This window comes from Ricinus communis, chromosome 5 (assembly GCF_019578655.1).
Source record: "Ricinus communis isolate WT05 ecotype wild-type chromosome 5, ASM1957865v1, whole genome shotgun sequence".
Classification (NCBI taxonomy): domain Eukaryota; kingdom Viridiplantae; phylum Streptophyta; class Magnoliopsida; order Malpighiales; family Euphorbiaceae; genus Ricinus; species Ricinus communis.
Window position 1 is genome coordinate 19855084 of NC_063260.1, and position 17765 is coordinate 19872848.

Consider the following 17765-nt stretch of genomic DNA (forward strand, 5'->3'; position numbering starts at 1 on the left):
GAATGTTATTAGATATCTTAGTACGTTGGCTGAGATCCTGCACAGACACAAAATACAGTCCCATTTGCCCGGTGAATAGGCAATCTCCTTCAAGATCTGCACATTAATCATTTGAGCTCTTTCACTGCTCGAAAGATTGTAGCTGCACTGTTGAACAAGCCCCATTCAAACATAACGACAAAGTTGATTTCGAACCAACCAACACCAAGTTGGATTCTGAATCATGTACCTCAAACTCAATCAATACCACCTTACTTTGGAATCTCTTAATAAGTTCTAACAAACCCCAATTCAATTTACACCTCTAGGATACCAAGAAAGAAATCACTAGCATATGATATTTTCTAAAAATAAATTAAATAAAAATTAAAGCATCACAAATCGTATTCTTTATTTTAAAAAGCACATTAAAAAAGTTCAAAAATAAAGAATGTATAACATTTTATTTAGATCAAATAGAGTTTTTATATTTGTTTTATAAACATTACTGATTTTTCTAATTTCTATTTTCTTTTTTTAGAAATTCTTGCTGGTAGAAAATAAGCATTGCAAAAATATCAATTAATCAATCAAGTACATAAAAATTATATTACATTTATTAAATATAAGAGTTGACTTGGCTCTAGGATCTCTACTTTATTTTTAAAGAATATAAAACGCATTGGACCGTTATTTTATTATATAACTCTTAAAATATATATATATATATATATATATATATATATATAATGTATTGGAATTATTTTCAAATATTATTTACCTGTAAAGTTTAAGAACGCACTGGAAACTAATTATAATCAGTTCTTGATTAGGTACTGGGGCTAATTCATTTCTTATTTTTTTATATAACTAAATATATGAGTTTAAGAGAAATGTTTGTTTTTTCTTTTATTTTAATAAGTATAATGGAGGCGGTGGGAGTGGGATATGAAAATACCGTCTTGCTCCTTAAAAAGACTGGCCACTAGTCTCGAAGTTAATTAGTTGCGTACTAAGGAAGTAAGCTACTGTAATTAATGATGGATGGATCGAGTTTAGAACAAGAAGAGGAAGGAAATTAATGTAACAATCAGTATCATAGTTTTTAGGAGACTTGCATTGAAGCATGAATTAGACCCACCACCTAATTTGCTGATCACAGCTCATGCAATTTGTCACTGAACCTTGCACATCAGAACAATTCAAGTGTCTATGGGGGAGTAAAACAGTTCAAAGACTTCCTTTTCCCCACCACCTCACTTGAGTAATCTCATAACCGATAATATACGATTCTTTATATATCACAAGAAAGGACTAACAAAAGAGAAAAGCTCTTTGATTTTGTAAATGGGATCCATTCTACGTAGGCACACATATTGTTCTCCACTTTGCAGGTGTTCCAGTCCAGCCTACCCAATCTCTACACACTTATTCGGAAGCTTAAGAGATTGGTTTCAGTCTCAGTCTGAATACACTAGGCTTCAATTTGTGCCCAATACCAGTGGACTGTTATGCCTTTTGGGCTCAAGACGGCCCCATCTGGCTGAGACTGAAACCAATCTCTTAAGCTTCCGGTAAACCTTGTGACAAATTCGGCAGAAACATGATGTTCCATTATTTGGCAACTTTTCAACAAATCTTCTCACTCCCGGAAAATTATCAAGTTCCTTTGTCAGGTGGGGACCATATGTGTTTCTTGCCAGAGAAGGAAAAACGGTCATTGACCTGAAGATCAATCCATGCCAAGAATTCAGAAAGCTTGGGTAAAGGTGAGAAAATGTGCCAAAGGGCTGATAAAGGGTTTCTTGTGGTTGTTCTGGTTGTGAAAGAAAAGGGAAAGAAGAAAAGTTCTTCTCACCTCTACAATAAATCTTCCCATAATCTACAGTCTGTCATCATGCTATAGAGGTGCCTATTATGAATCTCTTAATGAAGCTTTATGAGTGTTTCTTGCTAAGTTTCTAGATTGAAGTTGATATATTACCCAGCTATACAGTACACGGTCTTTATACTGATTGCCTCCCTCTGCGTACACCTTTGTTTACTTTAATGTAATTTCCATCCAGTTGTCTTCCTTGTATTTCTCCACAATCAAAGGAGTTCTGCCTCAGAGTTAGGACCTAACCCATATGCACACCTAGCGAATTTATTTTCAAATCATGAGTGAGTGAGACTCAGCAAAGTGGAATCCAGTATTCAAGAGTATGAAGAATTCTAATAAATCAAACGCAAAGTCAATTTAATTGACGACATTATTAATTAAGAGGCTCAAGATATAACTCGAGCAAAAATTATTTGGGAATTTCATAAATTACCTCCATACGAGGCTAGCTATACAGTTAATGCCCCTTATATAGATCATTACAACCTTGGTAACAATATAAACCCTAAATCAAATTACCATTGAAAAACATCTCCAGAAGCCATTTAATACGACTGGATACTACAGCAGAAAAAAAAATAAAAGAAAATTCACAACGTCTAACCTTGAAGCTAGAATTCATTACACAAGTCATTTTCTAATTCCAAAACGAATCAAGTCATAAATACTTAAACAAAGCACTTCACTTCTCCATAGTCCACTAAGGACATAGAGAAACAATGGAAGGATCAATCAACATCTGAGCTGAGTGATGATAATCATAATGACAATGAAAATCCCAGGCAATGGACACATAAGTGATCTCCACTAACACTCAATATTATGACTCCAAAATCGTCACGGGTCTTCCAATACTGAAACCAAATTCCATTCAACGCAAGGCCAACGACAGCAAAATAAATTCAATTCAACAAGAGAATAATAAAAAAAATAACACGATAGATCCCATAGCAATATTCCAAAAGTAGACTAATTAAATTAATAATCTTCAACGTTAACAAGTTACATCCATGGGATCCAACATATAAAAGCTCTATTACAAAAGCCCATTTTGGATGATAAGTATAATGTTCATTTCCATTCAATTACTCATGCAAAGTGCCTAAGATGTCCTCATCCCTGTACAAAAAGTACCTGCACAAAACCCACCCAAAAAGAAAAAAAAAATTTAATCATACACGTAGAAATGCACAAATATTATTAAAAAAGAGAAAGTAACAGCGCACATACTCTTTATCACCAAGCTTAACTTGGGTACCGCCATACTCAGGCAAAAGCACAGTATCACCTTCTTTAACAGAAGTGGGGATGGTTTTCCCTTCATTGCTTCTCAATCCAGGACCCACAGATATCACTTTCCCTGAATTCAGCTGTTTAATTTATTTTTTTTGAAAAGATTACCCAGAAAAACCATAATCATCAAAATCCAATCAAGAAACGAAAATCAAAATAAGAAGCAGAAAAAGGCAAAAACACTAACCTTGGTGGAGGACTCTGGAAGGAGAATTCCACCAGTAGTTTTGGAAGGAGGAAGGATTTTCTCCACAAGAACGCGATTGAGAGTTGGAATCAAGCGCCTCGCCATTCAGAAGTTTTTGCTTCAAATATACTAGAAACGGAAGGTTTGGTTGTGGTGTGATGGAGAGAAGAGTCTAAAGAGTGGATCTGTATAAAAATGAGGGGAAGAAGGAAGTGATACAGTGTGAATCAAGTTGATCTGGATGGGAGTAGAAGGTTCTAGGTCTTAGGGTTTTAGTCAGGGTTTTAGTTGAAGAATCATATGGGCCGTTTTAGGAGACTCGGGCTAAGAGGCCAGCGTCCCCAAAATTAAAAATGTAACATATCGAAGAAACATGTGTCCGACCCAGTAGTACTTTCCCATCTGGTTTGGTCTTTGATTTTATAGATACACCACTGAGTTCTCTTATCAGGAAACATTCAAACTCTTAACCTTCAAAATATCCAATTATTTTTAGACGCTGAAAATACTATTTTAATTTTTTCAATTTATATTTATTACATTGAGAAAGTATTAAATCTGTTTTTTTTTTTTATAAAAATCATAGAATTATGATTTTTCTTTTATTCAACGCCATCATCGTTAATTTAAAAAAAGAGTTAGTTTAAAGAAAAAAATTGTTATATTTTTTAAAAATTTCAGAAATAATTGAACTATTTTACGGTTTAATAATTTAATTACAATTTAGCAAAAAAAATTAGGGACTTATTCGTAGGTTTTTCTTTTATTTTAATACTAAAATATATTTGGGTGTGGATCATTTAATTAAAATTACAGTGGTATAATATTGACATGACTGATTTTAATGTTTATCATTATGTTTTATGGGCCCTTTTTTGTAATTCGGATAAGCTTCAATTATGTTACCCATCGGTTGGGAGGCCCAGGCTGGCATTTCAGGAGGACCAATGGCAATCCATTGGTTTCCATCTCCACATATTAAACAAACATTTCTCTCAACTTTTTGACATTAAACAAATAATCTTCATCTGTAAGAAAATATTAGATGTTAGGAAAGATAAACCTTCCTCATAAATATTCTAATATTATATTATATTATATTATATATACTTTTATTTTTCTTAGTAATTACAAAATCCTAAGTTGAATCTTAAGATATTAATAATTTTATTAGATAAATTTTCTTTTAAGTATCCCATATAAATTGTTATTCTTTCCAATATATATCTTCATCCATAAAAGTTTATATATATAAAGTAAGAGAAATCTAATTAAAGACAATAATAATAATCAAGCTAATAACATCAATCTATACAACAAAAATATACAATTAATAATCAATTGAATTCAAGAGTACATGTCTGCATAACAATTAGTTTAATGTCAATTCACTTTAATATTAATTTTAATTATTATTTTTAAATATAATCATTATTAGGAAAACAAATAAAAGAATATTGACCATTTAAAATTGCTCCTTTTATCAACTACCATTATCATGAAATTAATTGCTTCTACGACAAAAATTACTAGATATACATAAAAGAATACCTCTCGTTTCATATATAATTCAAAAGCAATTTTCCAATGATTTTAAAAAAAATTATGTAATTAATAGTCACCAATTTATTTCCAAGTACCTTTTGATAAATGTGAAAAAGAAAACAAAAGATATTACGTGAGCGGCAGGATTCGAACCTGCGCGGGCAGAGCCCACATGATTTCTAGTCATGCCCGATAACCACTCCGGCACGCCCACTGAACAATGGGATGTGGACAATAATTCACAAAATAGTAAGCCATGGCATATTCTATTTGGACTTTAAGATATGGAGGATTTGTACAACAGTGACATTTCATTGCTATTGAAACATCAAACTTTAATCGTGTTGAACCCTAACTAGAAAAGGAATCAAGAAAGAAAAAGTTGAGCCCTAACTATCAAATGGAAAAGTGAAAATGATTTCCCATACAAACGTCTGGGTGAAGTGCATGTTCTGTTTGCACCATTCAATTTCAGTTTACTAATTATTAATAAAACTATATTATGGAAGTTCCTTTCTTAAGAAATCAATCCCAAGTTGGGTTCTCATGCCATGAATGAAGAAACTGTGTAAAGTTCTTAGAGTCGCAAATCTGTGATAGATAAATATTAATGAAGATGAGTTCGCAATTTGAACACGAGAGGATGCTAATTCGAATAGCAACAAAATTTCATAATCTCTAAAGGATGAATGGACCAATTGATCAAAGTTCACTTTACTAAAGTATAGAAGACATTTTCCTAAATGACCACCATATATATAGTACAGACACGACACATGCGAATATATGGAAGCATAATGGTGCAAAATATAAAGCACTATTTTGTCATAATTACAAAATTGAAGCACATGCCTAATTAGGACAATGGACTATGTTATAATTACAGTTTGAAATTTAGCTTCAAATTTGAAATTATTGTCATGTTTTAAAATGTTTAAACATCTAATTTAAACAATGTCTCCTCCCTTTTAGGAGCGAACAATATCCTCCTTGTTAGCTAGATTGTCTTTGGAAAACAAAGTGAAACAAAAAAAGTGAAACCGTTGTGTCCAACTTATATAAAAGAGAGTAACTTTATGTAGGAATTATGCAGAGAAGTTGAAAGAACAAGAATCCATGCATGACGCATGTAACTATAGGAACCCACTATCTTTACCAAAAAGAATATGATGGTCCTATAGACATGTAAAGAGCAAGATGGTAATTGTCTTTATGTAATGGAAACATTTTGAAACAGCAACATAGGCAGGCCATATGTCCATATGCTCTTGCCAAATGGATATCATCAATGATGGAATATGAAAAAGAAAAATAATGCGGTCCTTAGAATGTCAACCATATGACGAAAAGGCAGCAATACAAAGAAAGGAGAGGCCAAAGATCCTTTACCCTTTTTTTTTTAAAAGAAAACTTTCCTGCTAGAAAACAAGTCATTGATGGGTGGTGGTGGTGCAGAGAAAGATAGGCAGACATATATGCCTTTCCTACCTTCTCTGAACTCCAACAGCTTTATTGCCATGATTCATGGTCTGAAAACTTTCTCTAAAATATGATGACAGGACTCTGGTGATAATGTTGATCTAGTTTTGCTTGAATCTTCTCAGTGGCTGTCCGTTTCAAGAACTTATTCTCTGAATATTCAAAGCGTAAATATATTACTTTCTATCTTTCACTTGTATGGGTGGTACAAACCCATTAATTAATTATGTATGCATAATCATTTCATTAGATATTTGAAAGAGGCAAGAATAATTCTGAACCAATAACTCAAAAGTGGGAAAGGAAGGAATTCAACGTCTGAATTGCCAATTACCGATATTAGGACCAGAGTATATATATATATATATGTATCATAATCATTCACAGATTTAATCATACATTGATAGGTTTAGCAATCTAAAATTCACCGGCCAGTATCCAAAGATAGACATATTTATGGTCCATGTGGGGTGTGGCTATTCTAGAAATGCTAGTTGAGTGGCTTGAATCAAACATTATAAAAAGAAGATAAACTCATCATTTGTTCTCTCTTCTACTCACTTTCACTTTATGGCATGCCTTTCTAAAATCAAATGAGTACACATAAATTCATTTCCAATCATAAAAACGGCAAACCAACAGAATCTAGCTAGCTTAAAGAAATAATAATAATAAAAAAAAAAGTTAAAAAGGTTGCTTTGAGGATTCGTAAATCAGATAGTTATCTCTAACTACAGGACAGTTGAATGTAAAAGTTGGTCACGCCAATTTCTTATCCTGTCAAACGACTCTTCGAAATTTTCATCATTGAATTTGAACTAATAACTTAATCATCACTCCTTCATATATACTGTTCAGTAGAAAGTTTTCTTTTTTAAAAAAGTGACGCATCCAATGGCTTAAGGCGTGGCTCAATAATTTAGTGCTTACTTAACTTCATAATTAATATTAGTAGTCAAATTGTGTATTAATAGCTATAATAGAAAGAATGCGCATAGGCATTTAAATTCCTTGCACTGTTTCAAACATTGTTATATGAATTAACTGAAGTGACAAAGAGCGTTTACTTTTGAAAAAAAGAGGTCTCATATTCAAATTCTCTCCTCCTTATTAAATGAATTTTTACTTTTATAACGAATATAAAAAGTTGACTGTTTTTTGTTATGTACTTCACGGTTTATTGACCATTTTTTCTTCTCTCCTTGGTATATAGAAAAAAGAAACATAATTATTAGCCTTAGGCTATATATACAATAAAAAGAATTTTCAGATATACATTTGGAATCAAATAATATCTATGATTACAAGAGTATTTTTAATACATTCTTTATATATGTCAAATTCGTTATTTTAAAGAGCCATATAATAAAATAACACTTTCATATACTCTTTATTCCTTAAATAACACTATAACTTTTTCTTTTAACTTAATATTTAATTTTATTGGTGAAATAATAATAACCAAAGATAAGATACACTAATATTTTGTCATATTATACAAATAAGATTACAAATAAAATAATAAGATAAATATAACATAATATATATTTTTAAAAATATATATATACAAAAATATATATATATATTTTTACAAATAATAACTATATAAAAAAATATTTTTTTAATACGATATTAAAAATTTATAATTTATTATAATATAAAATTTATTTCTATTTACAACTAACCCGAATTGAGATTCAAACTTATTATAACTATGTAGGTAAATGAAAAAGAAAATTACTATATATATATGTATGAGGGTACATTTTTTCTTTTTCACCATAACATAAAATTCTCTCACACATCAGTTATGATAAGACTTCAATTATCGAATTCAAGAGGTGATCATACGAATTTTGAAAATATTTATGGTCGGTATATAGTTAAGCTTAATTGGCAGTTGAGTAGGACTTCTTCTTTCATAATGCTGGTCTTGGCATCTTTGTAGCCGAATTTTTTGGTGGGTCCAATTTGCTAATAATTATTTTCAGCCGGAAAGAGATACATTCTTGACATTTTTATAGAACATTAAATCTCTGGTTGAGCCAATATATTTTTATGCAGGCATCTTTCTTGACAAAACAAATATAGTATGCTGCTGATCCATATTATAAGTAATGAATAATTACTCTCGACTTTTGCGACCATGTGCCATGCTGATGCAATTATATGATCTGAATTCATGATTTCTTTTTCATTACTTTTAATAATGAAAGGAAAAGCATGCATGTATAGCTAGACTCTGATTGTGGTTCATGCATCTATAGCTAGATTCGGTTCAACTGGACTAGACCCAAAATTATAACTAGAATAGTAAGTCGCAGTTGATTTCGATTTTGAACCGAAAGAAGGTTTAATTCGAGTTCATCCTAGGAGACATAATATAGATTTAGTTAGTACTATCGCTCTAATTCTAGTTTGAAGTCACTTGAAGAGAAAAGCCATTAACAGGTTGCTAGCTTTCATTTTATTTATTTATTTATTTTTTAAATATTCTTTAAATGAGATAGAACCACAACTAGAATCGGCTAGTTTTGAAATCATATTGAATTGACTCACTGCGAGCAGATTCTAGTTCCATATATGGAGAACTTGAAATTATTACTTTTGATGAGAACTAAATTAATCTGCACTTGTTTGTAGTTTTTAATTTTTTTTTCTTATAAAACATTTTTGAAATGAAATCTATATATATTAATTTTTGAGACTTATTTTTTTTTAATGCGTGTATTTAATTTTTGACACGTAAAGTTTTTATCTCTTTTTATAGGAAAAATGATCCCATATACCCCAATCTTTAACCATTTTCTCAAATCTACCCTCACCTTTAAAACGTATCAATTTGCTCCACCATGTTTGCGTCTTCTATCATTCCTACCCACCCGTGTTTTGGCGTGTGCCACTAATGACATGGCGTCCACACGTTGCTCTGGTTTGTCTACGTGGTTGCTCTGGTTTGTCTACGTGGCTGAGGACATAGAAGTACCTCAAAACTCACCGTTTCGTCCCAATTACTTCCCCAATTTTTTCTCCAATTCTATCCCCAATTCTAATTTCTAGGGTTTCTAATTACAATACAACTAATAACTTCCATAACCCATTTATTTAGCTTGTCTAAAGAAAATGATGCTTTCGTTTTAATTTGGTCATTTAGGGGAGGAGCTGTACTCTTATCATGACGATTGGGTGAATGAGAAGAAGTTTGAGAATTGGGGCGGAGTTATACTCTTACACTGACGAGAAGAAGTTTGACAATTGGGGCGGAGCTATGCTCTTACAATGATTAGAAGAAGTTTGATGATTGGGGTGGAGCTATACTCTTACACGATTGTAGAAAATATGAAGGAATGTTTGTTACTTTCCAAGTTCGGTTTCTGTGGTACGGTTGAATATTATAATGAATGATTAAGTGAAGTTACTTTCCAAGTTTGATTAAGGGAAGTTTGATGAAGGAAAGTTTAATAAATGATTGAAAAGCTTTCGGTTTTTATGATATGATTGAACATTGTAATGAACGTTTATTACTCTCCAATCAAACTTTGTGCCTGTTTCTACCAGACAGGAGTTACACTGCCAGACAAGCTTTATAGTTGATGTAGCAAGGTGTAGGATTTGGTTTTATAGTAGATGGGTGGGGTTGAATCTTGTAATCAATGGTGAATTGAATGTACTCCTTTTGCATGTATTACTTTTGGCTTTGATGAAGTAAAATGAACCTATAGTTAATATGAGAGATTCACATTTGAACAGATAAAATAGGCATTAAACAGCCTTTTAACATTACTATAATATAGAATCCTTACAAAAATCGTGAGGTACATTAAACATATGTCTTGGAAAAGACAAACACATAAAACAACTAATATGAAGGCAAACTAATTGATATGGTCCAAATGACAGTTTTGTTCCGTGCAACTTTATAAGCTCTAACAAAAACACAGTACTGCAACTTCTCTAAGGCAACTTCTTAAACTTCTACATTGGCTTTGGCAAAACATGTTGCCCTTCTTGAATTACCAAATTTGCATTCTAACTAGTCTTTGTCGTTGCAGGTACTAACTTCTGTTTGCCTTTGGAACTAGCTACCACATTCTCTTTGCCTTTGGAACTAGCTACCACCTTCTATTTTACCTTTATAGCTGTTGAAGTTTGGCTACAAACTTTCACACTTTGTACATGAGTAGCTGTAGTTGATCTTTGTTCCTTTGTAGCTGTAGTTGATCTTTGGGTGTCAGACCTTTTTCTGGATTGCCTTGTTCTTTATTCTTTGTATAACTCCTCACATTCCTTTCCCCTGGCATCTGCAATATGACATTTTATATTTAGAACATGAAACATCTGAAAACACATAAAATTAGAGATTCGCATTTGACATGTTGAGTACGTACTCTTAAATACATATTACCAGTCTTTGTGGATATGTGCAGGCCATATCCTTTGCTAGCCTGCAGTACAACAACACATAACTCATAGGATTACTAAATATAATTCACACAAAACTAAGTTATGAACAATACCTGAATTCTTTCTTTGGCAATTATTCTCTTATCATGTGGTGGTTTGGATTGTGAAGGAGAAGCTTCTACATTTTCAACTGTAGTCTGATTTGGTACATCAATATTGGTAACATTACTTTTAGGAGCTGGTGGGCATCTACTTCTCCTTCTACTTCTCTATTACAAGTAGAAAATTCATGAATGAACATACTACTTAATTTGTGATATGACAACTCTAATAATAAAATCTTACCTGATTTTCCAGAATATCTTTAGATGCAGGTGGATTATCCTTTATTGGGCACCCTCTTTTATTGTGTCCATATGCATAGCAAATTCTATACTGCATCCTTATTCCATTTCTACTTAATTTGTTTGGATCCCTTTCTTTTTCATCAACAACTTTCTTTCTGTTCACCTTAGGTCTTCCTGGCATCTTTATGAATGGTGGTGGATGCACTGGTGCCTCAGTGATCTCATGCCACATCTTCTGTCCATTTAATGGTTCAAGGGCATACTGATAGACTTATAAGTACATGTCCTTCTTGTAGCATTCATCAAATTAGTCATCCACATTCTACCTCAACCAATGAATACTGAAAATTGCATGACTGCAAGGAATTCCAATCAGTTGCCAAGCTCTGCATGTGCAACTCCTGTCTGGCAGAGACACCACAAACTGATTATCAAACATTTTAACCTGAAATTTGTCATTCAAAGCTTCCTTTGGTATACAGAATCCGGTTTCCCACTTTAACTTCTCAATCTTCTTTCTAATCCTTGGGCACAATTCATCCATACTGGATTTTACCATGTCATACGTCAATTTAATCCTTTCCATCAAAGCACCCCTAATCTCTTCCAACATGTCAATAATATGCAACAACCTTGCTTTGCATATCCATCCATTAAAAGTCTGAGCAATGTTGTTGTCAATATTATCACACTTAGGGAGAGTGGATATATATGCTTTACATAAGAGTTTTGGATTCCTGGAAACAAATCCATTTTCTACCTCAGGATCAACTTCTCTAAGTTCCTTCAAGTTAGCCAGAAATTGTGCTTCATGTGTACTGTATAGAATTTTCCAAAATAGCTATTTGAGCTCAATTCCATTATGCAATTTCTTCCAATTTGCATAAATGTGTCTTGAACAATTTCTTATTTCAGCATGTGGGGCATACTCTTATAATACTTTAATAAGGCTCTATAAGCATCAACAAAGTAAATTGCATATAAGTAATTTAACTATTAACTGATTCAAGTATAAGAAAAAATAAGCAATAAAGAAACCTTTTGTTAGTCACTTATGAAGGTCCATCCTATGCCTGTATCAATGTACAAGTCATTGAAAACTCTGCTTAGGAACCATCTCCAAGTGTTTTCATTCTCAGCCAACACCACTGCCCAAGCAATGGGGTACATTTGGTTGTTACCATCACGATCAATTGCATTTAAAATTGCACCCCAAATATATTCTTCAGAAATGCACCATCTAGGGATATGACAGGTCTACAACTTTCCGTAAAACACTTTCTTAATCTACTAAAACATATGTATAATCCTTGAAAAATAGAATTATCCCCTTCCATATTGCATTCTAGGTCAAAACATCCTTCTCTATCAACTCTCTTCAATTCATGCACATAGGATCTCAACTTGACATAATGAGCCTCTATTGATCCTCTAAACTTCACTAAAGCCAACTTTTTTGCCCTATAACATGAGCATTTTGAGACCTTTAGTGTATATTTTGTCATCAAATCATATTCCATTTCAGCTACAAAATAATTTGGTTTCTTTCTGTTGTAGAATAATCTAGAATATTATAGAATATGGAGTAATTAATAGAAGATAGAGTGTAATTAATTAGAGATAATTTTAGAGATTAGAATATTTTAGAATAAAAACTTTTCCAATTGTATATATATATATATACTTCCACGATCAATAGAAAATACAATAATTTCAGATTTATTTTCTACTTTTACATGGTATTAGAGCCTAATCTGATTATCTGATCCTCCTTTGCTTTAGATTGCCCAAGTGAGTAATCATTTGTTAAAAATAATTTTTTGCCCTAGTGAGCAGTACTGTGAGATTCTTATGGCGTTTCTTGCTTTTTTGCCCGTGTCTTTGTTATTTGGACACTGCTATTATCCATTTTGTTCTTTGCTGCCTATTGTTCTAATCATGAGTGGTACCAAATCAGTTTCTGTCACTACTGATATCATTTCGGCAATGACAAAAATTACGGATCAAAAATTAAATTGGTCCAATTTTCGTGGATGGAGCAAGACTGTACGTGTGTATTTACGAAGCATCAACAAGGCTTATCACCTAACAGATAATCCTCCAGATGACAATACCAAGGAAGCTTGGTTAACAGATGATGCCCATATATTCTTACAGCTGAGGAACTCAATTGACGGTGAAATACTTCCTCTCATTGATCATTGTGAGTATGTTAAGGAATTAATGGATTATCTGGATTTTATGTATTAGGGTAAAGGCAATATCTCTCGTATTTATGATGTGTGCCGGAGCTTTCATCGTACTGAACAACAAGATCAATCTCTCACTGCTTATTGTATGAACTTTAAGTGTACTTATGAGGAGCTTAATATTTTATTGCCCTTTAGTCCTGACGTGATAGTCCAACAGGCTCAACGAGAACAAATAGCTGTAATGAGTTTTCTTGTTGGTCTTCGTCCTAAATTTGAGTCGGCAAAATCTTAAATTCTTTCCAGTCCCCAAATTCCAACATTGCAGGAGACTTTTAGTAGGGTTGTTCGCAATGAATCAACCCCATCAGTTGCTCCATCTCAGCCGACTAATGCCCTCATTAGTCGAAATACTGATTCTGGGCGTTTCAGTAAGAACATTAATAAATGGGAAAGTTCAAGTAATCGAGTTCCAGAACAAGGAGGAGTTGTCTACTACTATTGTCATGAGCACAGACACACAAAACGAACTTGCAAGAAATTGCAAAATAGGCTTCAAAGGAATCCGTCTGCGCATATTGCAGCTACTATATCTCCTTCTCCTCATCCAACTGATAAGACAATCATGGTTTCTGCAGATGAATATGCTAAATTCTCTCAATATCAAGAGACATTAAGGTCCCCTCGCAGCCTATCACAACTATTGCCGACTCAGGTAATCCAAGTCAATGTCTTCTTTCCTCTTCATCAAAATGGGTCATTGATTCTGGTGCTACAGATCATATGACAGGTAACCCCAATCTATTTTTCTCTTTTCAACCACATTCCTCTTCTAGCACTGTCAGTTTAGCAGATGGATCGCCCTCACATGTTATTGGGTCAGGCACTATTAATGCAACTTCATCCCTTTCTTTATCATCTGTCTTACATCTTCCACAATTTTCCTTCAACTTAATCTCTGTTAGCAAACTTACTCGAGCATTAAATTGTTGTATCTCATTTTTTCCTGACTATTGTCTTTTTCAGGTTCTTATGACGAAGAAGGCTATTGATAGAGGACATATTAGATATTCAGGTGCCTAAGCCCATTGCATGTTCCAATGCCCTCAGTCCGTTTGATGTTCACTGTCAATTGGGTCATCCATCACTTTCGCTACTTAAACAGTTATATCCTCAGTTTTCTAGTATATCTACTTTAAATTATGAGTCTTGTCAGTTTGCCAAACATCATCGTGTGTTTTCAGGTCCAAGAGTCAATAAACGGGCTAGTAGTCCTTTTGAGTTAGTTAATTATGACATTTGGGGTCCTTGTTCTGTAGTGTCTAAAACTGGATTTCGTTATTTTGTCACTTTTGTGGATGATTATTCTCGTGTTACTTAGCTTTATTTAATGAAAAATCGGTATGAGTTATTTTTACATTTTTCTAATTTTTATGCTGAAATTAAAACACAATTTAACCTTTCTATGCTTAACTTAAGAAGCGACAATGCAAAAGAATACTTATCCCACTCTTTTCAAACTTACATGACTCGATATGGTATTCTTCATCAAACTTCTTGTGTTGATACACCTTCTCAGAATGGTGTAGCTGAAAGAAAACATAAGCACCTCCTTGAAACAGCTAGAGCTTTTCTATTTCAAATGCACGTTCTTAAATCATTATGGGTTGATGCGGTTTCAACCGCTTGTTTCTTAATCAATCGTATGCCATCTTCTGTCCTTTATGGTAAGCCTCCTTACAGTATTCTGTTTCCTAATAAACTTGTATTTCCTATTGAACCACGAATCTTTGGGTGTACATGTTTTGTTAGAGATGTCCGTCCTCATGTTATAAAATTAGATCCTAAGTCTTTTAAGTGTGTCTTTCTTGGTTATTCTCGTCTTCAGAAGGGATATCGTTGTTATTGTCCTGATCTTAATCGATACTTGGTATCTACTGATGTTACTTTTTTCAAAAGCACTCGGTTTTTCTCTGTATCTCCTTCTTCAGAACAAGCTGAAGATGATGATTGGTTGATTTATACAACTACCAGCATAGTAGCTGCGGACTCCAATCCACCATAAATTCAGCAACCACTTATTCATCATGTCTATTCTAGAAGGCCGGTTTCCACCGATTCATGTCCTGTACCTATGGCCTCTTCATCATCAGATCCTTCTCCCGACTTGGACCTTCCTATTGCCATTCGAAAAGGTAAGCGTCAGTGCACTTACCCATTTCTTCCTTGATCATTTGTCACCTTCTTCCTATTCTTTTATTGCCTCTATCGATTCCATCACTATTTCCAAAATAATGCATGAAACTTTCTTCACAAATCATTATATAGGTTGAAACAAAGCCCGCGAGCTTGGTTTGGAAAATTCAGTGAAGCTGTTAAGACATTTAGGATGAGAAAATGCAAATCTGATCACTCAGTTTTCTATAACCACTAGGAATCTGGCATCATTCTGTTAGTGGTATATGTGGATGATATTGTAATCACTGGGAGTGATTCTACAGGCATTTCATCACTTAAGTCCTTCATTCATTCCCAGTTTCACACGAAGGATATGGAAAATCTGAAATATTTTTTGGGTGTTGAGGTAATGAGAAGCAAGAAAGGTATTTTTCTGTCCTAGTGAAAATATGTCCTTGATTTACTACAAGAAATGGGAAAATTGGGGGCAAAACCGTGCAATGCACCAATGCATCCTAATATGAAATTCACAGAAGATGGTGAATTATTTGAGCATCCTGAGAGATATAGACGGCTAGTTGGGAAGTTGAATTACCTTACAATAACTCGACCTGATATTACTTATTCAGTTAGTATTGTTAGTCAATTTATGGCAGCTCCAACAGTTCATCATTGGGGAGCCTTAGAACAAATATTGTGTTATCTAAAAGGAGCTCCAGGACGAGGAATTCTCTATCAAAATCATGGGCAAACTCAAATCGAATGCTTCTCGGATGCAGATTGGGCAAGTTCTAAAATGGACAGAAGATCCACTACAGGTTATTGTGTTTTTCTTGTAGGGAATCTAGTCTCATGGAAAAGCAAGAAGCAAAATGTTGTATCCCAATCAAGCGCGGAGTCAGAATACAGAGCTATGGCAAAAGCAACATGTGAAATTATATGGATATACTAACTTCTGATGGAAATTGGTATAAAAATATCTTTGTCGGCAAGACTTTGGTGTGATAATAAAGCTGCACTTCACATTGCTGCTAATCCAGTGTTTCATGAGCGAACAAAACACATCGAGATTGATTGTCACTTTGTTCATGAAAAACTACAACAGGATCTAATCACTACTAGATATGTGAAGACAAGAGAACAGATAAGGGATATATTTATGAAAGCTTTGAATGGAGTTAGAGTAGACTACTTTTCTAACAAGCTGGGCCTGATTGATATCTATGCTCCGGCTTGAGGGGGAGTTTTGTAGAATAATCTAGAATATTATAGAATATGGAGTAATTAATAGAAGATATAGTGTAATTAATTAGAGATAATTCTAGAGATTAGAATATTCTAGAATAAAAACTTCTCCAATTGTATATATATATACTTTCATGATCAATAGAAAACACAATAATTTTATATTTATTTTCTACTTTTACACTTTCTAAATTTATTTAAAAACTTATCAGCCAGTCACTTTGTAGTTGTCATATTATTTCTTTGCACCCTAGCATAGTTATGGTTAGGTCTAACAATCCTAACCATGAATGTCATCTCATTTGAAACTTTTGAAGCATTCACTCTCCAACTATAGTTTTCTTTACATTGTGCTTCCATCCTATATTCTCCAGTCCTTTTCCACCATACATCATATACCCATTTGCAATAGCATAATTCTGTACTGCTCCTCTAAATTGTTCTGTATTTGTGAATTTCATTCCTGCTACAAACTTTAACTCTTGATGATTACACTTAGGATTGTAAATTATTTTTTCTCCCTCTTTTTTTTTCCTAAAACCACAATCATCCTCATCACTTGAAATAGGAGTATCAACCTCAGCATCACTGTTAGGGTACTCAGAATGGCACTCACTACTATCACTCACATTGCCATCCACTCTAGTATTGCTACTAGCCCCCACAAACCCAATGTCATCTCTCCCTTGATCGCTATCCAATCCTAAACCAAATCCATTGTCAACTACAGTCTTACTAAAGTCCTTCAGATTCTATTTTGCAGTCACATATTCGTCATCCACATCTGAGTCAGAAACATCAGAAGATAGGCTATCCTCATCATCACATTCATCATTTTCAGGGGTATAATCTTCATCCTCACTAGATCCAACATAGTCATCAACATTGTTCACACATTCAGGTTCTACTTCATTTTCCCCTTTATTTACAACACTTTCAGGTTCAGTTTCATTTTTGTTTGTATTTTCAAATCCAACTACAGTCAATGGTTCATCTGCATTGTCATTATGATGTTGATTCTCATTTTCAGTTATAGT

The 17765-nt window shown here is 33.4% G+C and overlaps 1 protein-coding gene and 1 non-coding gene across 2 annotated transcripts; both read right to left on the minus strand.

Moving 5' to 3' along the window:
- Positions 1-2815: 2815 nt before the first annotated feature.
- On the minus strand, positions 2816-3715 carry LOC8258210 (10 kDa chaperonin, mitochondrial). Its single transcript, XM_002525983.4, has 3 exons — positions 3342-3715; positions 3092-3231; positions 2816-2995 (listed from the first exon to the last, which is right to left on the minus strand). Exons 1-3 carry the CDS (start codon positions 3444-3446, stop codon positions 2947-2949), a joined length of 294 nt encoding a protein of 97 aa, XP_002526029.1. The 5' UTR covers positions 3447-3715; the 3' UTR covers positions 2816-2946.
- A 1303-nt stretch (positions 3716-5018) lies between these two features.
- On the minus strand, positions 5019-5100 carry TRNAS-AGA. The gene has a single exon. It is a non-coding gene; the product is annotated as a tRNA-Ser (tRNA).
- Between the last annotated feature and the right edge of the window lie 12665 nt (positions 5101-17765).

Bases quoted from the DNA above. Each gene is read 5' to 3' on its own strand.
- LOC8258210 (XM_002525983.4), bottom strand. From the start codon at position 3,446: ATGGCGAGGCGCTTGATTCCAACTCTCAATCGCGTTCTTGTGGAGAAA. The intron at 3,232-3,341 runs GTTAGTGTTTTT...TAAATTAAACAG, and splicing joins TTCCAGAGTCCTCCACCAAG to CTGAATTCAGGGAAAGTGAT. The intron at 2,996-3,091 runs GTATGTGCGCTG...GGTTTTGTGCAG, and splicing joins GTTAAGCTTGGTGATAAAGA to GTACTTTTTGTACAGGGATG.